This window comes from Maylandia zebra, linkage group LG18, assembly GCF_041146795.1.
Source record: "Maylandia zebra isolate NMK-2024a linkage group LG18, Mzebra_GT3a, whole genome shotgun sequence".
Taxonomy (NCBI): Eukaryota; Metazoa; Chordata; class Actinopteri; order Cichliformes; family Cichlidae; genus Maylandia; species Maylandia zebra.
Genome location: NC_135184.1, coordinates 30,949,241 through 30,961,847, shown reverse-complemented (window position 1 = coordinate 30,961,847; position 12,607 = coordinate 30,949,241). Strand labels below are relative to the sequence as shown.

The 12,607-nt window shown below is 38.5% G+C and overlaps 1 protein-coding gene across 1 annotated transcript; it reads right to left on the bottom strand.

Annotated features, from left to right (window-relative positions):
* Positions 1-1,156: 1,156 nt before the first annotated feature.
* On the bottom strand, positions 1,157-11,574 carry olfml2bb (olfactomedin-like 2Bb). The gene is made up of 9 exons (XM_004573977.5): positions 10,899-11,574; positions 9,661-9,933; positions 9,437-9,544; positions 7,924-8,085; positions 7,555-7,774; positions 7,003-7,419; positions 6,475-6,651; positions 4,877-5,073; positions 1,157-2,714 (listed from the first exon to the last, which is right to left on the bottom strand). The coding sequence occupies exons 1-9, from the start codon at positions 11,151-11,153 to the stop codon at positions 2,319-2,321; spliced, it is 2,205 nt and encodes a 734-aa protein (XP_004574034.2). The 5' UTR covers positions 11,154-11,574; the 3' UTR covers positions 1,157-2,318.
* Positions 11,575-12,607: the final 1,033 nt, after the last annotated feature.

The window sequence follows — 12,607 nt, the reverse complement described above, 5'->3', positions numbered from 1 at the left end:
AGTAACACTACGAAGAATCTTTGATCAGAATATGCACATATTAAAAAAATACGTAGGACTGCTTTCTTCAATTTTATCATCTTATCCATTCTTTCACCCTTAAAATAATCTCTAAACTTTTAACCTCTCATTCGCTTCCAACTTTTTTTCTTTTGCTTTTCCTTCTTTTTTTCTTTCTTAACCAAGTCCTATTTTGGTAGTCTCTTTTTTGTTTTCTTTGGTATAAATATAAATAACCTTTAAGTGAGTGTAATTGCAACCCAAAGATTTTGATCTCCATGAGAGCCCTTCTCTATCGTTCTTTTGTTTCTTTGTTTAAAGTTTTAGCTCAGTGGTATTTTAGAATGTGTATCTAGATACCACTGTTATCTTTAAACTAGACATTATGCATTGCATGTTTAAAGACTACTCTGTCAGAAGAGAGCATCCTTAGCATATGACTTCTACTGTGAGTGTGTGTCTATTTGTGTGGTCTCCTTGCTTTCAGGCGTTTAGAACAAGTCATTCAAAGTGGTACAGAACACACACACACTAACGCATTCACTCAGTTTGGCAAGTCTGTAGTGTATGTGTATGGGCGTCTTTCTTCTGCATCCTGCTCAGTGGTCACTTACCACACACACTCCACCACCACATCAACATGATGGTTATATAACTTTTGATGTCATCTCCACTGATGTTCCACTGAGTTTTAGTGGAATATTCCTGCTCAGAATTTATGCATTTGAAATCAGCTTGGACTTAATGTCATTCACTTATCTTTAACGTTTTTCAAGCAATTTTTTTTTCTAAATTTCATTTCTTTCTTGTTACAACTTTGCTGTGCACACACATACTTTTTCAGCTGGTAAGACTGTAGAGCAGAGATAAAGAGCTGGCTGAAATGAACCAGATTGGAAGAACAGCGGCAGTGAGCAGTGCATCACCCTGTTTGTACCCATGTGTGTTTCTCTAACATGTAGCAGGTCTGATGTGTGTCCCGAGCATTTCCAGTTTGAAGTTCAACAGCATCTGGCCCAGGGTTTATTTTCCATCCTGTGTTCCTTCCAGTGGCTCTGCTGCTTCCAGGAAAATTTAATCATACCTCACAAATAATGCCCACAACAGGATACAGAGGCACACAGAGAAGGAGAAAAGTGAGTCAATGACACTGAAAAACGTTTGAATCGTTTTATTATAAATGTACAAACTCCTAGTTAAGCAGTCAAAATTCTTGCCCTTGTCCTATTTTGGTTGTAAAAAAAAAAAAAAAACCCAGACAAGTTAAAAATTATTTTACCACTTCTATCAACAATGGGAAATACATTAAAAGGACAAACAATAAAAATTTTATCACAAAGAAAATAACAGGCAATTACTTCAATACAAAATCTGAAAAAAAAATCACTGGTTATACTGGTTACATGGGGCATATCATATGCAAATCTGCTTTCATTAAGCAAAGAATTTGAAAAGCTGTATTTGCTGTATTTGAGGCTGATTTGTGTAATTTTGACTCTGTGTAGATTAAAGAAAGTTCAAAATAAATTTAAACTTGTTGACCTATTTCTTGTTTTTTTTCTCTTTTAAGTCATTAAAGATGTATGTTGTACAATCATTCCACTCTGTAAAAAGAGCAGTTCAAAGACATCTTGAAAAGCCCCAAATTACCATAACATTCATGGTCATTATGAGTAAATATAAACCTCTGCCCAACTTACAGTCCCTTACTGTTTCCACATCCACTATAACCAAAACAATTGTTGCTTCTGATAAATCATTTTGCCCAGAAAAGGTTATAAGACCATTTCCAAACAAAATGAAGTCACTCTACGGTGAGAAAGATTATTGATGTGGAAAATATTCAAGACATTTGCCAATTGTCCCAGAAGTTAACATCCCAGCAATTCCCCCTAAGGTCAGATCATACAGTGCTCAGAGAAATTGCAACCAAAGAGCTACATCTCAGAATCTACAAGCCCTAATTAGTATGTTAAATGTTACAGTTCATGACAGTGAAATAAGAAAACAATTGAACTAGTATGGATTGTTTGAAACACTGCTGCCAGGAAAAAGTATCTTCTTCTTCATGTCACCCAAGATACAATACAATTCTGCTTTTCTTGTCTGCAAGTGCTGTGTCCGACAGTTACTGACTTAAGTGCGTGCACATCAGAGCAGCAACCCAGTGACCACACAGTGTTTAATTTATCCACAGTCTTTTCGAAACAAAACACAGACGGAATATCTGTTCAGTTTTCATATTTCTTCCATCCTCGGCTTTGTTTTGACTCACTGGACAAACTAAATTGCCAAATATTCATCTAACCATCTGCCCATTATTCTAAATAAGCAAAAATGACATCATACATCATCTGATGACCATTATCCCATGAGTACAGTTTCTTGTCCAGTGGACAATAAGCCAGCTGGGAGTTATGTGCATGCATGTTTGTGAACGCCAGGCTTGGCACTGTGTGCGTAAGCGTGTGAGTGTCAAATGCGTAGGTCACGTTTGCATAGCGACGCTCCATACTATCCACTGCATAAAGCACACCACATACCAAGAAGCTGTTACCGTAACGACCTCTTCTGAGACCTGTGCGAAAGGTCTGTATTGGCTGAAGGTCTCGAGGGTGGAGGTGGATTAGCAGGATAACTTCCTGGTGGAAGCCCTCTGTGTCCAAAGCAGGGTAAAGCAGCCACAGGCCGGACTCATCTACCGCAAACTCAACCTGCAAAATACACAAGCTCAAGTTTGTATGACTTTTGCATCTTAAAATAATTTTAGACTGCAATCTTTCAGGTTGTTGTTTTGGTTTTAGAACCTAGAATTTTACTGATCTATTCATTCCCACTGCAGTTATTCATCTGCAGCAGGCAGCTGTTTACATACTGTTCTTAGCTCTCCAGACAGCAGATTAAGGTAGATTAAGGTAGTCCTTGCTGGTGGAGATCAAAAACAGATTTGGAGAATCTTTAAAGAGATTTTAAAGAGTTTAAAGAGAGCCTGACTGGCTGACTTTTCTTTCTAACTACAGTTGAGGCCAAAATTATTAGCCCCCCAGGAATTTTGGAACATTTTGCTAAACTTTTGCCCAACGTTTGCAGCATTGATGAAACTTGATACATTCAAACATTCACCAGTGCGATTTAGTAGCTTTCGGTACATTTTGTAATATAAAATACCTTTTTAGGTTTGCTTCATATCAAATATAATAAAAAATGGGGAGGTCAAAAATATTAGCCCCATGTGAATGTTTGCTTTCAAAACGCCTAGAGTAATTAACCAGTCAGCTTTGAAACCACATCTGTGCAGTCAACTGGCTTCCTAACAACATTCAATTGGCATAAAAAGGGTTCAAGGAACAGGGCATGAGAAGAACTACTGTTACTGGCCATGCCAAAGATAAAGGAAATAATTCTGGAGCTCAGAAAAAAAGATAGTAGAGGCTCATGATAAGGGGGAAGGCTACATGCCATTTCCAAGCAATTCACAGTGTCTAGAACTGCTGTATGTTGCATCATTGCCAAGTCCAAGGAGACAAATTCTGTAAGAAACAAACCTGGCCGTGGCCGTAAGTTCAAGATTTCAAGAACCCTGGAGACGAAAATAGACACAGATGTCAGCAAGGAACACCTGCCAAGACGATTGTTACTGACCTGGCTTCTTCTGGAGTTGATGTTTCAAAGAACACAGTTGTGACGGCTATTTATCATGGTGAACTTCAGGGGCATCATCCCAGAAGAACACTTTTACTCAAAGAGCTGCACATCACAGTCCGACTGAGGTTTGCCAATGAACATTTGTAAGGTAAAGATCAGTTTTGGAAGTGCTTTGATCTGATGAGACTAAACTGGAACTGTTTCAGCACATAGTTGCTGCTTATGTTTGGCAAAGAAAGGCACAGGCCTTCAACCCCAGGAACACAGTTGGGAACATCCTGCTGTGAGGCTGTTTTCAGGCACAGGGAGCCTTGTTTGGTTGCATGGCATCATGAAAAAATAAATTATGTTGACATTTTGAAAGAGAAAATGCAGAAATCCGCTCATAGTCTAGGCTTAGGTTGTCGCTGGGTCTTCCAACAAGGCAATGACCCAAAGCATACATCAACATTAGTCCAACAGTTCCTCAAGGGTACCAAAACCAAGATCCTGGAGTGGCCCGCACAGAGCACAGACCTCAATCCTATTGAGAATCTGTGGCAAGTGCTCCAAGTGAATGTCCATGCTTGGAAACCATTCAATTTGGATGAGCTAGAACAATTTGCAATGGAGGAATGGGCCAAAATCCCTCAGAAGACCTGTGCAAACCTAGTAATGACCTACTCTAAGAAATTGTTGTCAGTTGTGGCTCAGAAAGGGTACAGTATATGACTATTAATGGCCATGGGGCTAATAATTTTGGATGTCTCATTTTTGCCCTTTCTTGTTTTAATTTGGTGTATCAATAAAATATCCTAATTAACCTTAGTGGACATTGTTGTTTTGGAAACAGATACACTATACAAAACAGAGACTTGTTGTTAATGGTCATTTTCACACTAAAATCGCACACACACATATAAACATCCACATTCCAACATATACACATCCACATTCCAATGTATGGAACATACACCCACTGATGTATATAAATAAAGACCCGTGCGGGTGCTCTGTGACTGCCCTTGCTGCAAGTAAAACTGTGTGTTTCTCCTCTCTGATTCTCAGCTGAAGAAGTGTCTTAGAATACATCTCTTGACAGAAACAAACCACAAAAGTGATCAGTTTAGTAATTTATAATGTTCCCACACATAATTTTAATGATGCTTGAAAGACTTCTAAATGTTCTTGTTTAAATCATTATGGAGTACTTCTTGGGCCGTTATTTAAAAATGAAAGTAATGAGTCTTACTTCAGTCTGTGTCTTGTGAATTTGCTCCTCCAGTAAAGCATCGTGCAGTGTGGTCCACGCAGCCACATATCTGTGCCTCAGGTCATATCTGATAACGTCCCTGCTGAAGGCTCGATTATAGTAGAAAGCTCCATTAAACACAACATGGCCTGTTCCAGTGAAACTGTAAGGTAGCTTGTATGAATTACTTGTCTGACCTGAACAGGAAGGACACACAGAAAATAGATATGAACAACCTTAATGATCATCAAACTAAGATATGTCCATCATGTAGAGAAAATATTTTACTGCAACTGATTGATTGATTGATTGATTGATTGATTGATTGATTGATCATACTTTATTCATCCCGAGGGAAATTGGGTTAATAAACATTGCAACGATTTTTACCTTAATTAATAACAGTATTTCAAATGGTTAAAAATTTATTTTGTTTTCTAATAACACTAATGTTGAGACTAGATTATTTTTGTTTATAATGTTATGCAATAAATCAGACTGTATTTTATATTTCATATTTGGTTTCACAATTATCCTCTCATTTGTACTGTCTTATAATTAAAAGACCCGCCTCCACACCCTTTAAAAAACAAACTTGTTTCCAGGCTGTGGATGATCTTTGTCTTTGTCAAGAAATTTTTTAAAACTATTTCAGCTTTTTAGAAACATCTTGGTTTCAAGCATCCAATGAAGAACAACAAATATGATTTTTGTCAAAGTAATCGTCATTAGGATATTGAGCTAAGTAACTGTCATTGTAAAATTTCCCCAAATTGAGAAGCCTTATTTTCTAAGGCAGAAAATCCCTGCAATATCCAGGAGAAGACAAATATTACATGCTCGTGCATCAAAATGATGTTCAGGCTAACTTTTCATCCAGATGCAAAGGCGAAGGCAGTTTTACATCACTGCAAAGGGACAGCTATGGTAGATGAATGCCCTTTCCTGAGCCTGGTTCTGCTGGAGGCCCCTTCTTGTTAAAATGGTGTTCTTCCTTCCCACCGTCACCAAATACTAGCTCATAATGAGCCGTATGCTCATCAGGGTTCTCTCTAATAGTGTCTATTACATGGGCCTTTCCTTACAATATGAAGCACTTGGAACAACTGTTGTTATCTACTGGCACTACACAAATAACCATTAATTTAAACTATTTTTACGTACTTTATGAAACCTCATTTAAAATGAAATTGGCAACCAAGATTTAGAGGATTAAATATAAAGATCATTTGATTGTTAAGTATCTAAACTTTAACTCCTAGACCTGGTAATATTGAAACACAGGTGCTAAAATGAATTTCACAAGTGTATAGCATTTTACCATACTCGTGTTCAGCTTGAAGGACCTGATTCTAATCCATGAATATTTTTCTAACACATCCATTGTGTGTGAAATATTGTTTCCTGTTTTTCTGGTTTTTTACTTTTACGGATCTTCATGTCACTGTTTGTTCTGTCGTTCAAATATGAAATGCATTTGTCAGTGGAATCTGTTCTGATTGCTAAAACATTGATAGAACTTTTATGAGATTAATTAGGGTACCTGACACTGTTTGAGATTAGAAGATAATTTTTTTCACAAACACAAACCTCTGTACCTAATTTGAAGGTGTCCATGTCTCGGAACTCCAGTAGGTTGTTGCCATAGTGACCACTAGTGAGGTAGATGACGTTCCCATGACCACGAGCATCTCTCATCCAGGCTCCATCACTAAGGCCATAAGTATTTTTCTGGACCGGTTCAGAGATGCTGGCTACTGTGTCCTTACACACTCCTGTAAAAATACACATTAGGTGTCAGTAAGGATACACCTACTACCAGATGAGGTATTACAATACGCCGATCAGCCAAAATGCTATAATTACACCTTTCTAGTAATTATTTTGTCTGTCTAATATCTATAAGACTAAACAGTTATGTTGAAAAGGGAAACTATTGATAGAGACCAAGACCACATTTTTTTATCAGGCTGGGAAGCTGAAACTGAAGGCATTTTAACACAGGATTTTGTGAGATCTCCCTCAAGTGGCCACTGGAGCCCTGGAGGTTACCATTTCATTTTTATGAAATAATCAACATTATTAGCTTCATATGGAAATGAATAGGTTCATTAGTCTTACTCTACCTGGCTTTTTGGTAACCACTGGTTGGTCAGCGGGGCTCTCTGTCCAGCTGAGGCGGCTTTTGGTTCTTGAATGAGGCGCTGAGGTGGGAGCTGCACCAATAGGTGGAGTGATATTGGTGTCTGAGGGTGAAGTGGTATACTGGCTGACAGGCGCAGTGGGGTGAATAGCAGTTCTGGTAGTTAAGGATTTTTGGGTAGTTGCCGTTGGGTTTGGAGTTGTTGTGGAGGAGCGAACTGGTTGGGTTGCAGTTATGGTTTGTTGGCTGGTAGATGGGGGAGCTGTTGGTGGATGGGATGGTGAAGATCTGGTCAAAGGTATGTCTTTGAGGTCTGGCTTTATGGTAGTTTTTGAAGGCCTGTTAGGTGGCAGCTGCTCAGACACCTGCAAATCCACTGATGATTTTGTGGTTACAGAAGCTACAAGACAAGATAAAAGAAGAAAGGGCCTTTCTCTGTAATTTTTAAAATAAATTTTACCTTTGATTAAATTAAAAAAGCCTTTAGCACATAACTTGAAAGCATTGATTTTACAGATCAATGCAATAGACTTACTGTTCTGTGCTTTGCCTTTCTTATCCTCCTTGTAGCTCTCTTCCTCTGCCTTGTAAAAGGTCACACCCCTGATGACAACAGTGTTTTTGTCTTTCATTTGCTGCTTTGGCTCTGTCTTCTCTTTGATCGGCTTTCGTGTTTCTGTCTGATTCCTGATTGGGTTCTGTTCCTCCACACCATCTTGCTGGTGGTTTGTCTTCAGCTGGCTGTCATAATTCTTCTGTAAGAGAAAATTCAGTCTCGTTTATAATGAAGAGGGACTATCTATGCATGATAGCAATCTTCTAGAAGAGTGCACAGCATAAAATCAGACAAGAGTTTGTCTTGACTTGTGATCTGTTAAGATGCAGATTTTCACAAGGTTTTTACCTGCTTGTGGACGTAGGGAGCTGCTCCACTTTTAACTCTTGAGCGCTCATCATTCAGTTTCTTTTTTTTCGGCTGGATCTTTTTTTCTTTATCCTTTTCCCTCGCTCTTTCCTTTACACGTTCTTTCTCTCTCATTCTTTCAGTCAAATTTTGTGTGAATGCCTTGAGTTCAGAAAAAGACACATGCAGGGTCAACCAACTATTTCAGGTGACATCACTTTGCACTTAGTCTGGACTCTGTGAATATACAAATATATATTTTTAGAAGTCTGGATATTCAATTCAATTTTATTTATACAGCGCCAAATCACAACAGTCAAGACGACTATCTTACAATCAAGACGACTATCTTACAATCTATTATTGTAAGGTAGACCCTACAATAATAAATACAGAGAAAAACCCAACAATCATAGGACCCCATATGAGCAAGCACTTTAGCGACAGTGGGAAGGAAAAACTCCCTTTTAACAGGAAGAAACCTCCGGCAGAACCAGGCATCTGCTGCCACTGGTTGGGGAGAGAGAAGTAAGACAGGATAAAAAGCATGCTGTGGAAGAGGGCCAGTGATTAATAACAGGTATGATTCAGTGCGGAGAGGTCTATTAAAACATAGTGAGTGAGAAAGGTGACTGAAGAAGAAATACTTAATGCATCATGGGAATCCACCAGCAGCCTACACCTATTGCAGCATAACTAAAGGAGGATTCAGGGTCACCTAATCCAGCCCTAACTATATGCATATCAAAAAGGAAAGTTTTAAGCCTAATCTTAAAAGTGGAGAGAGTGTGAGTATGAATGTTATCTGTCTCTCTGGTTCAGTCCTGTGTACCCTGCCTCTGACCCTAAACAAAATCACAGAAATATTTCTTTAATAGTAAAACTTCTATGGCTTAAAGACAATACCAACTATATATTTTTTTTCAATTAATTGTAAAAATAAGCTATTCCAGTATTGCAGTACAGCCATCCATGTAGGGGTATCATATTTCAAGGAAATGTCCAACAATCATATTTCTGATATTTAAAAAAAAATGAATACATTTTGTTGATTTTTGCGGCTCACAGACAACAAACTTTACAAGTGTAAGTGAGTGACGGGCATTTGCCATCCTTCTTTTCCAGTGAGCTACTTGCAGCATTATAGTACAATAGTAGTGACACAGTCAAATGTAAACGCAAAAGTAGCCAACGTGTTTTCCTTGGAAATTTTAAGTAAAGGGAAGTTGCAACAATGTCAAGAGTTTAGAGCACATAACTGGTATACTAGTATTGCCCTAAAGTATATGATATGGCACAGTTTAACATCCAAGCACAGTCAAAGAGCAAGCTGACAGAGGATATGAAGAAGCAAAAGTGTTTAGTTTTACCATTTGTTTGTGTTAGCAGGTCTGTCTACCTTTGCAAAGCTTCTGCATTAAAAATATATACATGCTCTACATAAGAGTATGTACTGTATACAAACTATCAGTTTTGATTTTTAATAGGTGATTTTTGGACAACATGTACTCACCTTCTCTATGTTGTCCACCCTGGTCAGTAGCTTGGTGGTAACAGAATGGAGCTTTAACAAGTCCATTCCATACAGAGAGACTTCCAACAAGTCAATGATAGTTGCCAGCTAAACAAAATCAAGAAATTGTTTTTTTTTTAATTATTATTAGTTAAACATCTTCCTGCTCAAAACTAACTTAACAGTGTATCATCAGTAACCAGAACACATGTATATGTTTCTACCTTGATGTCATCTTTGCTCGCTTCCTGTAGTTTTTTAAACCTGTACTCTCCCTCGCAGGGATTGACAGCGGAAGGTGGAGCCATGCACACACACTTCTTGCAGTCTGTTCCTTTGGTAATTGTCTCTACAGTGTAAAAATCCCGAGATGGTGATTTTAGGTCACTTTCATGGACATGGCTGCAGTCGGATCGCTTAATTGGTCGAACAACACAGCGACACACACAGTCGGACCCTGAAGACACTGTTTTTACTTTGTCGTAATCTCCCAGCAACTGAAACAGAGGCAGAAAGTTGTCTTTCTCAGTATATTTTTTCCACAATATAGGCCAGATAGCAGGAAACCTGAATAAATAGTGAATGTAAAATTGATAGTATATTATACTATACTTATATTATAATTTATTTAGCAGAAATGCAGGAACTAAAATCAGAAAAAGAGTTGAAATGTCTGACGATATGCAGCTGCAACAGTGGTGAGCTGTGTGGAATGAAGACAGCTATAGGCATTTACAAACAGGCCCTCTTTGGTTTGGACCACTTACAGTTTGAGGATATTACATAACCAACCACCAGGGGGATGCAAACTTTTACCATAGTGTACACACACACACACACACACACACACACACACACACACACACACACACACACACACACACACACACACACAGCTCTGGGCTTGATTTACCATGACAGTATGAGGTAAAAGGAAATTTCCCGTATAGTTAAACTTTTGGAATCGCTGTGTCAGAAACAACCCCTGAAATCCAACTCAAGATGGAAAACGAGAGGTTCAGGGTTCACTGTTTAAAGCAAAGTAAGTCCTAACAGCACAAGTGCTGTGGGATCTCATGTGGTTTTCCCTTGGTGAGGTAGATGGAAAGTTTTGCTGAGGTACTAACTGCTGTTACTCAGTTGAAGTCTCCTGGAAGAAGAATTAAGCAGGTCACAGGTCATGGATTGAAGTTTTAGTTTTTATAATTTGCATAAAAGAGCATGGCTTTGCAGAACTTTACTTCAGTTCAGTCAAATGTAAAAATAGGTCAAACAGCACATCATCTTGTGCTTTTAACTTTTAAAACGTTTTAAATTTGATAACTGCCTTAATTATTAAAACTAGGAATTTCTGTTCTCCCAACTCATTCGCAGTATGTGAATATACATAAACTTCTTTGTCAGTGTAGTTTAACATAGAATACAATTAATCATAAAAAGGCGCACATTATAGTTCACAAACCTGGCTTATTATATTCTCTTGGTTTTCCAGCTCGTCCTCCAGAGGCTCGACAGTGGGTTGGAACTGTGGAACTCTCCCCTGAGTGGCTTTCTCCGGGAACTGGTGACTACCCTCTGCTTTGCTTGTGGAGTTGGCATCTTTAATCGGCCTCAGCTCGTCGGTTTCAGCTAGCAGCATCTTCTCCCGAATGCTTCCGTCCACCGCCAGGCTTCTTACAGCACAGCAGAAAATCAGCAGTGAAAGTCCGCGCCACATTTCTGCACAGCAGCTAAGGATAAGAAGGACTCTGTATACAAACTAGTCTTTATCAGGTAGTTGTAGCCAAAAATTGCGGAGCAAGTACGAATGAATAAACACCCACGCATCAAACGGTGCAGTAAATTACTTCACTAGAAAGTAGGCTTATTGTCCGGGTAAAAACGAGTCCATAAAACGGTTTAGCTTGAAAAAAAAAGTACTCAAACTTAAAAAAGAAAGAAAGATCTCGTGTACTTGTTATTTTTTTTTATGAAGACTCGTATTAAAATAATTGTTGTAAAAGAAACGAATTAAAAGCTAAAATAATAATAATTTTTTAAAAAAGGTTGCTTTAACTCGGGTCAGTGTGACGTGTCGCCGGTGAGCTGAATGGCACCGACGGACCTCAACACCGGCCCCAATCAGAACTGGACTAACTGCGCTCGAGCCTGAGCCTGAAGTGGGAGTGGGACAGATGGGCGGGGAGGGAGAGGGGAGAGAGAGAGAGCAGAATGGCTCCAGGTTGAACACTTAACATTACACACAGCTTACTGCAGCTTGCCAGCCAATCAAAGTAGCCTAACTGGGCACTGCAAAGGTCCCGAGCGGTTTATCATGTCACAACTGTTTTTGCTTTACCAGTAAACCTCACGGTATGTTCACGTTTAATAAGGTTCCCATTAAAACCGATGTCAAACAATTTTCTTACTATTAATGTCTCGAAATATGCTACAAGGTATTTAGTTTAACCAGAATATCTGAAAACGGATCCTGCTTATTGTAACAAAAACTATTAGAAATATAGAGACTTTTTTCAAATTATATTTTAATATTTATATAAAAATACGTCATATCGTATATGAAAAATTATACAAACAAGTTAAACTATTGTATCATTCCTAACTCTTTGTGTCTTTCATAAACACATGGCCATTAGAATGTCATCAAATATACACCCATCCGTTCACTTCCGCTTATCCATTTCAGGGTTGTGAGTTGGACTCACGAAAATGATGTGCATGATGAAAAGGCACTTTCGCTGTAGTAGGGAATTGTGCTTTTTGTGATTGTCTTCCATGTACATGCTGTTCAATGATGTTCATATTAAGTATGGACAAAATTCTAGGTCAGTGTTTGAAAAAGTAACCCCTATGAGCCACAAACTCATAAGACTGCAAACAAACTCTAAGTGTTCTGTACAAAAACCCAGTTATAAAGTACACCAAAAGCTGAAAGTTATGTTTTGTTGTGTTAGCTAAATATTGTGGAAATCACAGTGCTCATTAAAATGTGTTTAGAATTTGCAAATTGATGATGATTTATCTAAAAAATCATGTTGTCGCCTACATAAGCTGCCTTCATAGGTTGACGGTATTGGAATTGATTAAACTGGTCCTGTGTTTACTCCTTGTCAGAGTGTGAATAGCCTAGCTCTGGCTGAGCATAGAAGCCCCACCCTGGCTGAGCATAGA

Excerpts from the sequence above, each read along its gene's own strand:
- olfml2bb (XM_004573977.5), bottom strand. The coding sequence starts at position 11,153 with ATGTGGCGCGGACTTTCACTGCTGATTTTCTGCTGTGCTGTAAGAAGC. Across the intron at positions 9,545-9,660 it reads CGAGCAAAGATGACATCAAG|CTGGCAACTATCATTGACTT; the intron begins GTAGAAACATAT and ends GATTTTGTTTAG. Across the intron at positions 8,086-9,436 it reads GGGTGGACAACATAGAGAAG|GCATTCACACAAAATTTGAC; the intron begins GTGAGTACATGT and ends TCTGAACTCAAG.